Raw genomic sequence first — 14,485 nt, 5'->3', positions numbered from 1 at the left:
GACATAAACCTGGGGGAGGTAGAAAGGAGGTGGTCAGAGCTAGGAAGGAACAGTTGAGCTGAGATCTGAAGGATGTATGCAAGTTAGTAGGTCAGTGGAGAGAGGAAAGGCCCAAGGTGTGAGTGGAAAACCTACCGGGCTGGAGTGGGATAAGTGAGGAGAGGAGAGTCATGGCAGGAGATGGTTCCTAGTCATGGTGAATTATAAAAGCCCAGGTTTGGTGATAGGCACTGGCCTCAGCTCCATTTCACTGTGAGTTCAACTCTGACTTTGAAGCCATTTGCAGTAAAAGAACTTCTCCACCTGGCTCCTTTGGAGAGACCCCACTTGGTACACTGGTTTTGGGTATTTGTGTTTATGATGTTCTTGGGAAGGGCTGTGTTTATAACATGTCTGAAGACTGGTATCCTGTCTCTAAACTGTAGCTTAGGGACCTATTCTGTGCTGCCTGACCTTCCCATGGGTGGGCTGACCTTGCTGGCCCCGACTCTTTGATGGGGGTGGGGGGTCTTTCCTTGGCCATATTCTGCAGCTGAGCCCACTCCCAAGTACTTGCCTCATTTGGCGTGTGCCTCTAGCTTCCAGGTTCCTATTCTATCACGTGGGGTATGTCCAGGAGTCTACAAATTCAAGTTCTTGTTTTTATGTGGCACGTTGGAAGTTCAGTATATTTCCCTATGATAAGTCCTTTAAATTTACTAAGATCCAGCCAATTATGTAAAAAAAATGCAAGGCCTCCATTTGCTTCACATATATATTTGCAAATGTGTCAGGCATCTCACTAGATTCTAAACAAAAGAAGAGTGCCACCTGATCAAAGCTTGGGGTTTTGAAAACCATTTGGAAAAATTATGGTGCTGGGCCATATGAGTTCATTTAAACAATATAAACTCAACAAGTATTTATAGCATTCTATGTGCAAGGCATTTTTCTATGCTCCAGGGTTACAACAGGGAACAAAACAAAGATTGTATGCTCATAGAACTTCGATTCTAGTGGGCAGGTCAATTCACCATTTTGTGGTTATTAGGTCATCTCAGTAAATTAGCGAGGATGCTTCAGGCTCTCAAGCTAACCTCTAGTGAGGCAGATGGAAACTCAGCATTTAGGATCATTACATGGAACTTAATTTTGTGACTATCCCCAAATTCTCCTGTTCACTCACTCCCAAATACTCATATATGCAGTGATCACCCAAGCTTCTAAGGCTGTCACTCCTTCCCTTTGTGTTTTCCCTTTTGGTCACTTCTCATACATTACAAAGTGACGAAGGAAAATTAGGAAATTAAAATTAGCTAGTTCCCTTTTGTTAACTTTTCTAGTACATTTTTAAGAGGCGATAGGGATAGTTTTATTTCTATTTCATATCACATTCACATCACCTACATCATGCAATTCACATATTACTATGGTGATATCCCTTTATCCTCTTAAAAGGAATCCAGCAGCATACAGGCAAATGCATGAACATTAGTCAGCAGGAAGGCTCAAGGGCAGTAGCGATATGGAATACTTTCCCAAGAGTTATGCTTCCTTCCAGTAAAAAGTTCTCAAAAAGTATACTAGTAAGGGTCAAGTGGTTGCATGAAGAACTATTTTGAGCTATCCAATGTAAAAATTTAACCCATACTTAAGAGGTTCATTTCCTTTTCAAAACCTTACTGTGAGGGGTTTTGGTATGCTTTTCTCCTATCATGTAACACCTACAATCCACAGTGGTCTTTATGGGCCCAAACAGATGTCACATTTGCAGTTTGCAACCTAAATTCAGAAGTCGTGCAAGTAACAGACCCTCTGAAAAAGTCTGGCAATATTTACACAAGTTGATAATATTTTTCAGCATATCTTGCCTGGCTGCCATACTTCCCTGATTTAAGAACATTCTTTTTAGTAAGTCTGACAAGATAGTAACAAACCCCCAAGTTCACTTTCAGCAATAGATGATTCACAAACAAGATGTTGACAGGTTTTTATGATTACAGATTCCAAATATCCTAGCCTCACAAAAGTGTTCATAGAGATGGATAGATATAAAAAAGGAAGTAAAAAACGAAAGGCAGAGGTACAAATAGGTTTACTTCATGAGAATAAAGGATGGAAAGCATTGCCCCTACCTAATTATCTGCTTCTTAGGAGAGTTTAGTTGCATGGTTTTTTACCTTTAATTGAAGCCTTGTTAAGAAATAGTTAGCAAAGCAGTTGAGTGGTAACTAAGAAGATGGGTAGCTGGAAATAAATGTTTCCTCAAGCATATTATCCTTCAGAAGTGTCCATCAATGGAAATATTAGCCCCTTTGAACCACTTAAGAAGTGCAAAGGAAGAAAGCAGGTGGCTGTTACTAATTTTTAAGCCTAGCTGACAGGTTTCAGTCCAAGCACAAGGCTTACCTATGCATTTTGAAAAATGCAGAGATTTTCATTAGTTAGAAAAGGAATCAAAATGATAAATGGTATATTGTCTGCCAAAATACTGTGACATTACATCCATAGCTCAAGTCACTTTAAGAGTAAGCTTTCCAGAAGTATACTTAGGTTAATTGGAAAGTTACCAATATTGTTTTATTATTTTATGTCTAATTGTTGGAAAACAATTCAAAGGTCATATCTTCCTGACTGTGGGTTAGTAGCGTCATATTCAAAGGGCAATTCATTATTGCACCTAAAAGCTAAATGTTGGCAAGCATTGTGCCATTTTTTGAGATCACTGCATGTGGTCTGAGATATTTCTTCATGCTCATATCTGCCTCCTGAAGACTCTACGACAATTTAATTATAACTGCACTTTGGATTTCCACTTCTTACAATAAAAATGTAAAATTACTCTCCTTTGAGAACTATCAGACTAAAAGGTTTCTGATTGTTTTTCACTGCCACCTCTCTCCTAGCAGCTTATCATGTCAGATTGGTCTTTGCTTTGTTTTGAACATCCAATCCTCTTTCCCACTCTAAACATTATGTGAATTGATGGCTACATAACCTCTATAGCCAGATGTCTCTCAGTAACTCAATGTATGGCCCTAATAACAAACACTAGAATTAAACCATTATAGAATAGCTTGCTAGCAGCTGCTTCAATCCCAGTTGGGTGGACATTAAAATAGCTGATTCAGAGATTTCTATAGAGAAACTTAAGTTAATTAAAGACACCAAAGTCAATGGAACTACGATATCTGCTAGTAGCAATGCAATCCACATACCCTGGCATTATCACTCTAACAGAGGACTGATGGAAGACCTAAAAATGCTTATGCATCCAAATGCAATTTAGATGAGCCATTTTATTTTGCATGTCATTTTGCAATGACCACTTAAATCATAAGCCTCAAGGAAAGTACTTTATATATTTATTTTACTACAGAAGCTAACTATTGATTAATCAGCCTTTTCTCACACTGAGTACTGGCCTCTTTTGAGAGCATCTAACTGGTTCAGTGAGAAGGAAAAGAAAGAGACAAAAGGACAAAAAGGATTTTTTGGCATCCTCTCAAAAGTATCTTATAAGGGATTCAGCTGGCGTTTGTCAGGGTACTAATTTTTTAAAAGTATTTATTCCAAGTTCCAATAATTTTCTTTTGGTCCCAATTCCAATTAGAGTTGTTCGTGTTCAACAAATCTTTTTTGTTTGTTTGTTTTGTGGTGCACTCTGTCGTAGATGTGAGTAGAAAGTATCCTACTCATTATCTATATATTGACCCTGTCAGATTATGCAATTAACAGAAGAATTGCCTAGAAAGAGATTTTGAAGTTAACCTCATGGTGGAAACTGTTGTAATTACAACTGTACTTTTGAAATGCCAGAAACTTTCTGGCTCATCTGACATCTAAGAAAGCCACATCCACCAACCAACCAAATAAGCACGAAATGTATAATGCTGTATGTTTGCCTGTTTTCACTGCCTTATGAGTTTGCTCATAGGGTCTCATATTTCTTCCATTTGGTCCAATAAATCAAACTGGATTTTGGCATCTATTTGGTGGGAAGTATTCATCAGACCCTTTTGGAGTTGTGCTCTGAAAAGAAGGTATGATGACACATGTCATTAAAGAGTCAATTTTACATCTCAGAGAACAACTGCAATAATATAAGTAAATCTATGGTTGGAATGGTTTTATTTATCTAAAACAATTTAAAAATAAATTAAAAAATATTTTGGTGTTATATGAGCCACAACAAAGCTGAGTCAAGCAGAGTCTCTTAGCCATTAGTGGGAGCTCAATAAATACAAATTGTTGAACTATGCTGCCAACTCTTTAGCTACCTAACTTTAGGCCATATATGTATTTTACTTGCATGTGTGAGTAAAACATGATTTAGTTTCTTAGCATCCCGTGAATTTTCTTTCAACGTCTCTTGTTTTTTGGTTGTTTGTTTAAACCCCACCTTGAAGATGGTCATTTTTAATTTTCTCATACCATTTTTTATAATTTTATATGCAAGTATTTCTCACTGTAATGTATTTTTGTATTGTTCTTATTCCTATTATTCAGGCTTCAGAATTCTGCAACCAGCATACTTACAGTTGTGATGGATTAAATGACCCCAAGTTTTCTATTCACATAATATTTAGGTCTCTGATGAAAACTTACTAAGCTATGATATGACACTGATCTCTAGATGTCTGTGCCTTTCTTACACAACTTGAATTGATAGTGACAATACTTAGTTCTGTCTTATTTGTGTGTGTTTTAGTTGGCTAACTTTTGATTGGAACTTTACTAGGTTGATTTCAATTATTTATTGCTAAAAATATGAAAGATTTTATAGCCTTCTAATAATTAGGTCTGGAAGCTAGGTCTCACCCAAAATAAATCAAGTAGGTATAAGAGTACTTACAGGTGTCCTCTTCTTCCATGAAGATACTGATCACATAACAGGCATATACAAAACCAATCAACTGGAAAAGGAGGGAAAAAAAGGAGACTTTAAGAATCTGTGTTAAATGGTCCACAATTCAAGAGTCTGTATAATCCAATAGATACAGTGTAGTAATAAATGCTATGAATTTGTTATGGAAAAATATTTTTAAAAATTATAGCTATGATTTTAAATCGTCTTTTCATTTTTAATAGTGTTTTAAAAAGTACAAAGGATGGGGAGAAAAAGAACAATATCTACCTATTTTATTTAGAGTTTGATCTGGGAATTAATAGTTCTTAGAGTTTTAAATTATGACTGGCTAGTCAGAACAGATATTTTTAAGTTTTACATAAGTACAGAGCAGGTTGAACCAGAAGTCATTATTACTACAAATATTTTGATGTTTAAAAACCACAAAGGAATCAAACTATGTTATTTATAAGTTAGATAAATAGCAATAATTGACTGATTATTTAAAATGCTCTAGAATTTAAGTTCTATTTAAATGCTAAATATTTTTATTAATTTTACCTTAAGGAAATACACTAATTCTCAAGTCATTAGGTAGCCATAACATAGAAGATATCATTTTTATTTGGGATACTAATGGTTAAAAGAATAAATGCAGGCGCCAGAGTGTAGGCTTTCTAGCTTTTAATATTGTTTTTTGCACTTATACTGGGAAAATGATTTCTTATTCCATGGAGCCGGAGATATTGCAATTCCTGGAGGACAAAACTGTCAATGAATCTAGTCTAGTCTAAAATTACTCTGATAAGTACTTTGAGAGGCATGAAAAATAGATATCTCGAGAGCTATTATACTCTATTTTCTTGTCTTTCTCTCCATTTTTAAAGTCTGTATTCTACTCCCCATTCCTCATGTAGAATAACATTTGGGAAGGAAACTTTTCGACAGTCCCACAGTTAAAGGCTGAAGTTCTAGTGCAGAGAACAATATATTTGGGACTTCTGATTATCCATGCAAATCAGGACCCTGCAGTCATAATTCACTTTAGGGCTGTCCAGTCAAAGGCCGAGCAGTCCCAGAGAGGTCGAGAGGTCAGGGACTAGCCAGGGAAGGTCTGATTGACAGAGTTGCCAGAGTGATGATAGGTCCTGTCATCTCAAGTCAAGTGAAGAGGGGTTCTTCAGAGAGCATCTTGGGGAGCTTGACATGCTTCTTGTAGTTTGGGGGAAAATGGGGGCTTGATGTAACTCAAACTTGGAAAAGTCAAAAGGTGAGGGGTTTTGGTGAGAGTATGAAGAGACAGGGCTGGGGTGGGCTTGGCAGGGCAGGGGTACAGCTTCTGAAGGACACTAGCTGTCCTGTTCTTGGGTAGGATGCTACCTAAGAGGACTTAGGGGCAGGTGGCTTCAGAAGAAGGATGCTGAGACTGTGGCTATAGAAGGTGAGTAGCCAGCCAGAGAGGCTGTACATCCAGAGAAATAGGTGAGGACCCTAAAGAAGGAATGAGGTAGATTTCTGAATATCATACAAAAGTACTCCACAATAAGAAGAATCAGCATTTGGGATCTGTTCCACCCAGACAGCACCACCCACCCCCACCCCACCAAATTACAACTGACAGTTCTCAAGTGAGACCTTTCCCTTAGCTTTGTTCCCATCATGCCTCCTTCCACTTCATCCCCGGAATAACCTCAAACAGCAGCTTGTGGGGCCGGAGAGATGTGGGTGAAAAGAAGAGAAAGCAACTACAGGTCTTCCTAACTGCAGATCTGCAAGTTGAAATCAGGCCCAAGCAGAGAAAGAGTGTTTCTGAGTGCATAAGAATTTGCAATGGCCTGGACCAGAATTTTTAATGTTTAAGAATTACCCAAAGAGCTGTAAATTCTGCCAGAAATATGACCCGAGGGTGAAATAGAACAAGGTCACAAATGTACTTGAAGGGGCAGTGGAGAGTAAATCAAATTGCCTCCTGATTGTAATCTACTAAACCCAGCTCATTCAATAAACCGGTTACATACAGCAAAAAGAAATAGCTTGAATCCCATCACTCCGAACTTTCTATAGGATTTCCTCCCAATCCTTTAGCTCTACCTTTTTTCCATAGTTGCTTTATTCCACAGCTATGCTCTTATGACCCATGCTAACATTCTTCCTAAACTTAATTGTTTACTAAATAAAATTGCATCATTTAAATATACCATAATGTATTTAAGCAATCTCCTATTATTTGGGCATTGAAATAGTTTTTGAAGTTTTCATATTGTAAATAATATTGTGATGAATATTTATCTTCATACGTGATACTTTTTCTGGATTTTGGATTGCCTGATTCCCAGAGGTAGAATTATCATAAACATTTTCACAGCTTTTTTTTTAAACATTCCTCGCTGGTTTTTTGAAAAAGGTTTGTATATCTTTTTACCTCAGTAGAGAAGGACAGTGATCATTGTATTAGTCAGGATCTCCAGGGAAACAGAACCATCAGGATAAACACACACACACACACACAAATGGGAATTGGCTCATGCAGCACAATTATGGGGATTGGCAAGTTCAATTCTATAGGACAGGCTGCAAGCTGGAAACTCCAGTGAAGGTGAAATTGTATTTCCCAGGAGAAGCTGGCTGGCTGAAGAAGAGGTAGACATTCTTTCTGATTGCTGAAATACTCAGTTCTTGTTTAAGACCTCTAAGTGATTGCTGAGGGCAATCTCCTTTGTTTGTAGCTACAGCCAGCCCTAGATGTAATCAACTGACTGTTGTTGCTAATCTACCTATGAAATATCCTCCCAATAACTCAGGCCGATGCTTGCTTGGACAAACAACTGGACACCATAATTCAGCCAATTGACCATTAAATTAACCTCCTTAGTAGTGTAGGATACGTAAATTAAAAATATATGTCAATACAATACACATAATGGCATTGCTCCATGTATTTAATTTGCAATCATTTAATTTTTCTGAAACATTTTCACATTTTATTAGCCATTTATATATTTTTTTGTGAATTGTCTACAGAAGTCCTTGGCTCATTTATTACTTGAGTTTTTTTTTATTAATTTGTATGAGGTCTTATGGGCTGACTAGACTAAATCTTTGCTATACTTGATGCAGTTTATTTTTCTCTTTATGTTAGCAAGTGATAGCAACTTCATAATAGTGGGGCATTTTCTTAGTAAATCATATACTGGAAACTTTTGCCAGCAAGCAACTTTAATAGTCTCTCAGTAGGCTTTGCCTTAGGGGTATGTGTATGTGTGTGTATAGAAATTAAGAACTCTATTTTATTGGTTTCTACTACTGCTATAACAAATTACAAATTTAGTGGATTAAAACAACACAATCTTATTATCATCCAGGTCTGGAGATCAGAAGTCTATAAGGGGTTTCACCAGGCTATGTGCCTTCTAGAAACTCTGGGAAAAGTTCATTCCTTGCCTAGTCCAGCTTCCAGAGGCAGCCTACATTTCCTGGCTCATGGCCCCTTCCTCTATCATCAAAGCCAGCTGTAGTAGGTCAAGTCCTTCTCACACTGCTGTCTCCTGGGGCTCCTTCTTCTGTTCTACTCTTTCATTTTTTTTTTCCTTTTGGACTGGGAATCTAACCCAGGTCTCCCACATGGCAGGTGAGCATTTTACCACTGATCCATCCATTACCCCCTTTTCCCCTTTTAAAGACCTTTGTGATTACATTGGGCCCATCTGGATAATCCAAGATAATCTCCCCATTTCAAGGTTAGCTGTTCAGTAAACTTAATTTCATCTGCAATTTTAACTCATTCCCTTTTGCCATGTAACCTAACATATTCACAGATTCCAAAGATTAAGATCTGGACAGCTTTTGGGCACATTATTCTGCCTACCACATCTGCACAATTTAGGCCACAGCAGAGATGGAGACATAATATCGAGGAAATTACTTAAAGTATAACATATGACTTGGAAGGAAACTTTGGGAGGTCACAATGAGCATGAATCTATTACTCTCGGGAAATCATTTTTTTTTCAACTTTCTTATTGTATAATATAACATATATACAAAGCAAAGAAAGAAAAAAAGCAGTAGTTTTCAAAGCACTCTTCAACAAGTAGTTTTAGGTCAGATCCCAGAGTTTGTCATGGGCTACAATACCATCCTCTCAGATTTTTCCTTCTAGCTGCTCCAGAACACTGGAGGTCAGAAGGAATAAATATGTTTTTATAATCACAGTTGACTTTTTTTGAAAAATAATGTATATATAAAAAAGTAATAAATTTTCAAAGCACATCACAATAATTAGTGTAGAACAGAGTTCAGAGCTTGGTATGTTACAATTCCACTTTAGGTTTTTACTTCTAGCTGCTCTAAAACACTAAGAATAGAAGAAATATCAATATAATGATTTAGCAATCATACTCATTTGTTAAACTCTACCTTCCTTGTATAACTCCACCATCACCTTTGCTCTTTCTCCCACTCTTTAGTGAGCTATGGACTATGCCCATTCTGTTTCATGTTGGAAGGAGCTATCAATAATGTGGTGTGGGGAGATGGATCTAGCTGATGAGGAAATGCTATCTTTTTTTAAAAAGTATTTTTATTGTCAAACCTTAAATAAGCATACAAACATTCTTGACATATGACACGTTCTATACATGATGTACAATCAATGGCTCACAATATCATCACATAGTTGTGTATTCATCAGCGTGATTGTTTTTTTTTGAACATTTGCATCATAAAAAGAAAAAAGAAAAAACTCATACATACCATACCCCTTACCCTTCCCTCTCATTGACCGTTAGTATTTCGATCTACTCAACTTTTTTTTTGTCCCCCTTATTATTTGTTCATTTTTAAGTCATATTTTTTACTCCTCTGTCCATACCATAGGTAAAAGGAACATCAGACACAAGGTTTTCACAATCACACAGTCACATTGTAAAAGTTATATCATTATACAATCATCTTCAAGAAACACGGCTACTGGAACACAGCTTTACAGTTCCAGGTACTTTCCTCTAGCCACTCTAATGTACCATAAACGAAAACAGGAGTATCTATATAATGCATAAGAATAAGCTCCAGGATAACCTCTCGACTCTGTTTGAAATCTCTCAGCCACTGACACTTTATTTTGTCTTATTTTTCTCTTCCCCCTTTTGATCGAGAAGTTTTTCTCAATCCCTTGATGCCGAGTCCCGGCTCATCCCAGGACTGTCCCATGGTGCCAGGGAGATTTACACCTTTGGGAGTCAGGAAATGCTATCTTTTAATCTAGGGAGAAAACTGCTGTCATTAAGTCAGTGTGTGAACCTCTAACCCATGATTTTACACCTTTGCCATATGTATTCTAAGCAATCCATAATTATTTTAAACCATACTTGTTTCAAGTAATTTTCTTGATAATTTCACAATTTGGAGGTATTGTCTCATGAATTTGATTAGCCAATCATCAGTTTCATTGTAACTAACAGAGAATTTATACTATGAAGAGCATATTACATTTGCATAATCCAAGATAATTTCCCTATTTTATAGTGAGCTTTTAGCTCTACCATTTTCTTCTTCATGCACATATCCATAGTTAGTTGCATCTTCCTGGAATCTTGCAGGAAACCTAATATGCCCCATGACCATCTTGTGGGCATTAGTTGTGTTAAACTAGACAATGTAATCTGTAAATCTACTTAACCAAGGAGAATGATAGTAACAGAATGCATGATTCATGTTACAATTGAAAAATTTCTGAATAGCTCTGATGCTTTAAAAATTAAGACATTGCATTATTTAATCTTAGAATTTGTTTATTGTATAGGTAGCCCATAGTTATTTGCTTGCTTTTGTATTCCATTAATTATTCTTCCATAACAAACTCAAGTTAAATCTCACAAACCATTAATTTTTGTGTGTGTGAAAAATAATGTATAAACAAAAAAGCAACAATTTTCAAAGCACATGACAACGATTCATTATAGAACAGGTTTCAGAGTTTGGTATGGTTACAATTCCACAACTTTAGGTTTTTACTTCAGGCTGCTCTAAGATGCTGGAGACTAAAAGAAATATCAATATAATGATTCAGCAATCATACTCATTTATTAAACCCTATCTTCTCTGTATAACTCCATCATCACCTTTGATCATTCTCCTACTCTTTAGGGGTATTTGGGCTATGGACACTCTAACTTTTTTATGTTGGAAGGGGTTGTTGATAATATGGGATAGGGGGATGGAACTAGCTGATGTTCTGGAGAGGCTGGCCCCTCTGCATTTCAGGACTTATCTGGTCCAGGGACCCATCTGAAGGAAAAAACATTATGTTTAAATCTCTATAGTGTTAGGAGGTAAGCAAAGTTATACCCCAAAATGCTTGATTGAATGCTGTAGGACTTTTCTTAGGTAAATATAAAGCCTTCATGATAACTCAATGAAAGAACGAATGCTATTTTTCTACTGTGCTAATATACCATACTGCTTTGGGGAAAACATAACACCATCTACTTTTTGTTGATTTAAAGTGAAGTGAATTATTATTTTCTCTTCATAGAGGTTCTCTGAGATGAAAATGGTACCTAACATATATATTTGCATATTGTTAGCTTCTTTGACACGGAATGAATATTTTTTGCTTTCCAACATCACCTTACTCAGTTTGGCCTGCCTATACCCACTGATATTTCCTGGAGAGGCCAAAAGATTGATGAGAAGATCCCTGGAGGGTGAAAATGTCATACTGAAAATCTGCTCCCACATGGCGATTTGTAGAATTAATTTGTGGACTTGAGCCTGGAAACGCAACAGAAGACCACATTCCAGTGGAAAAAAAATGTCATGCTGTTAAGGAGATGTTGAAGTGGGTCTAAGTTTACCCTACCCATTTCCATCTGACTTCCATCTGTTTGCTCTAAGAAGCCTGGAAAATATTAACTGCCAATGGATAGATTATGAAATTTCTTTATTATATATTTAAACACCTAAGGATGCAAATCTCAGCACCTTCAAAAGTATCTTTATAATATGAAATGAAACATTATTTTTAACAGGAAACCTTTTTAAATGCAATTTTATTGAGATATATTCACACAGCAGAAAAACCGTCTAAAATATGCAATCACTGGCTCACAGCATCATCACATAGCTATTCATACAGTCCCATGATCAAATTTAGAACATTTTCATTCCCCCACCCCAGAAAAGAAATAAAAATAGATAAAACCTTAATCCTCCCATACTCCTTATCCCCCATATTATTGACCCATAAATTTGTTACTGTTGATGAAAGAGTATTAAAATATTATTGTTAATTATAGTCCATAGTTTGCAATAGGCTCGTTTTTCCCATATACCCTTCTATTATTAACCCTTTATAATAATATCATGCATCTGCTCTAGTTCATGAAAGAATTTTTGAATATTTTTGTTTAGTTAATCACAGACAATGTCCACTATAAGATTCACTGCGTTGTACATTCCCATGTTTTAACCTCCACCTTTCCTTCTGGTGATCTACATGACTCTAAACACCCTTTTTCCACCACTCATGCACCATTCAGCACTGTTAATTATTCTCACAATAACATGCTGTGGTCCATCCTCTCTGCTCATTTCCAAATGGTTAAGTTCAACATGGTTTGACACTCTGCACATATTCAGCAACTGCTCCCCATTCTTTAGCCTCATTCTATATCCTGGTAATTTATATTCTATATTTTATGGCCATGAGTTTACATATTGCAGTTAGTTTATATCAGTGAAATCATAAAATATTTTGTCTGACTTATTTCACTTAACATATTGTCATCAAGATTCGTCCATATTGTCATGTGTTTCAAGACTTCATTTCTTACTTAGTGCTGAATGATGTGCCATTGCATATATATCACATTTTGTTTATCTATTCATCAGATAACATTAGTGTGCAAAATTTCTGTTTAGGTCCCTGCTTGCATGTCCCAGCAATGTCAGATTGGGTGGGGTTGAAACTACTGAGCTCCTCTGCCCTCACTTTGCCAGCCAATGGCTTAATGTGGGACTGTGTCCCCCACTTTACATGTGGTAGAGGGTTCCCACAGCTGCCCCAGTCTGCAGCCATCTCCCAGGCAAGGATCAGGTTTCTAGCTGCTGGTTTCCCCAAGGGGTATGGTAGGGTGGGGCAAAGGTCACCAGGACCCAGGGCTGAAAACAGTCTCTGTTTACCTTTTCTCAGATTCTTCATCCCTCCGTAATGGCCTGAAATGTCCTTCCCTATCCCCCAGGTCCCCAAACAGTTGATTTTGGGTAGCTTCTGCCTGGCTGCCTGCTGATTTTAGGGAAGATTTTGTGGTTCCCTTCCTGATCCTCTGTTTTGGAAGCTCTTCCTTATGCCCTTTTGTATTTCGCCCTCCCCTATGGCTTAAGTGCTGCCACTGGGTCCCTGTGTATGGATGTAGCTGTGGATCTGTTTCCCCGCTGTCAGAGATGTTTCCCTCTTGGTGGGAGGTGGGAGGGATCTCAGTTACTGCCTCTAGGAATTTCCCAAGCTGGGTGGGGGAGGGGAGAGGACCAGGCAGTCTGGGATGGAAGTTCCCCACCTGATATTTTCCTCTTTCTTTGATCCAGAGTTTGTGGGATCCTTCTCCAGCCTGTACCTTCCTGCAGACTTCTGAACAGGTGAGAATTGCCCTTTTTTTTTCACTGAAATCTGGGGAGAGGTTTTCAGTAGCTGTTTATATCACCATGTTGATAATATCACCTCACAGGACATTTTGTATGATTCTAATGCATGTTTTATCCTGGCTGAACACAAAGGGTTGACCAGACGGCTGACATTGAATAACAGTTTTGTGTTTCTGATTTCATCATTCAAGTAAATATTTGGGGATAGTACAGGGCATTGAGAAAGTTAAAAAGAATGCACTGGAAGACGATAATAGATCTACTTTTATGAAAACAAATCAGTGCAAGTACACTTGGTTACTTTTTTTCTGAAATGTTTTTACTTAAGTTTTATTTATCTTGCATTCCTTTCTTATAGTTTGATGGTTATGGGCTATGCGAATAATATTTAGCGAACTTGGTTTCTGAAAAAATTCATTGCTTATGTACTGAAGAGAACTGGACAATTTCTTTATTTCTCTCTTTCTGAATAATGTGTTTTTTAATTGGCAGAAGGTAAGGTCAGGATCTTAATCATGGTAAGAGTCCTCTATTCCTCCACATGCAGTGAAAATTTCCCTGCCGATGAAATGTGAGAGTTTCACATAAATTTCAAAAGAATAGAGTAATATATGGCAGCAGAAAATGCACCAGATCCAATTGTTCACTAATAAACCTCAATATTATCTTGATAGATGACATGAAAGGAACTTTGGCCAGGTAATTGAAATATACAACACCATTAGCTGGAAACAGTAAGAACAAGATGTGCCAATCTGGAAATAGTAGATCATTCTCTAGGCCCTGAAACAGACTTTGCTGCAATAATCTCAATATTATTACCAATGACTAATTAAAATATTTCCTTTTACTTTTGCTCTATTGATGTGCACACTGATAAAATATTTATTCCCAAATTACTTTTGCTATAGTGATTAACCAAACTACTGTTTAATTAAGGATACTATACTCATGAACCCATCTAAGCATCATGTTAATCACCAATTTGTAGAAGGTGGACTGTTGTAAGTAATTTTT

The 14,485-nt window shown here is 37.0% G+C and overlaps 1 protein-coding gene across 1 annotated transcript in view; it reads right to left on the bottom strand.

Annotated features, from left to right (window-relative positions):
- The window catches only part of NKAIN3 (sodium/potassium transporting ATPase interacting 3), a 344,946-nt gene that overhangs the window by 56,347 nt on the left and 274,114 nt on the right, over positions 1–14,485 (bottom strand). The window contains exon 5 of the mRNA XM_077163307.1: positions 4,835–4,895. Within this exon, the coding sequence (XP_077019422.1) occupies positions 4,835–4,895 (61 nt within the window). The remainder of the gene's footprint in view (positions 1–4,834; positions 4,896–14,485) is intronic.

Source organism: Tamandua tetradactyla, chromosome 6 (genome assembly GCF_023851605.1).
Source record: "Tamandua tetradactyla isolate mTamTet1 chromosome 6, mTamTet1.pri, whole genome shotgun sequence".
Classification (NCBI taxonomy): Eukaryota; Metazoa; Chordata; class Mammalia; order Pilosa; family Myrmecophagidae; genus Tamandua; species Tamandua tetradactyla.
Note: the sequence above shows the minus strand (reverse complement) of the source record. Positions and strands in the feature narration are given on the sequence as shown.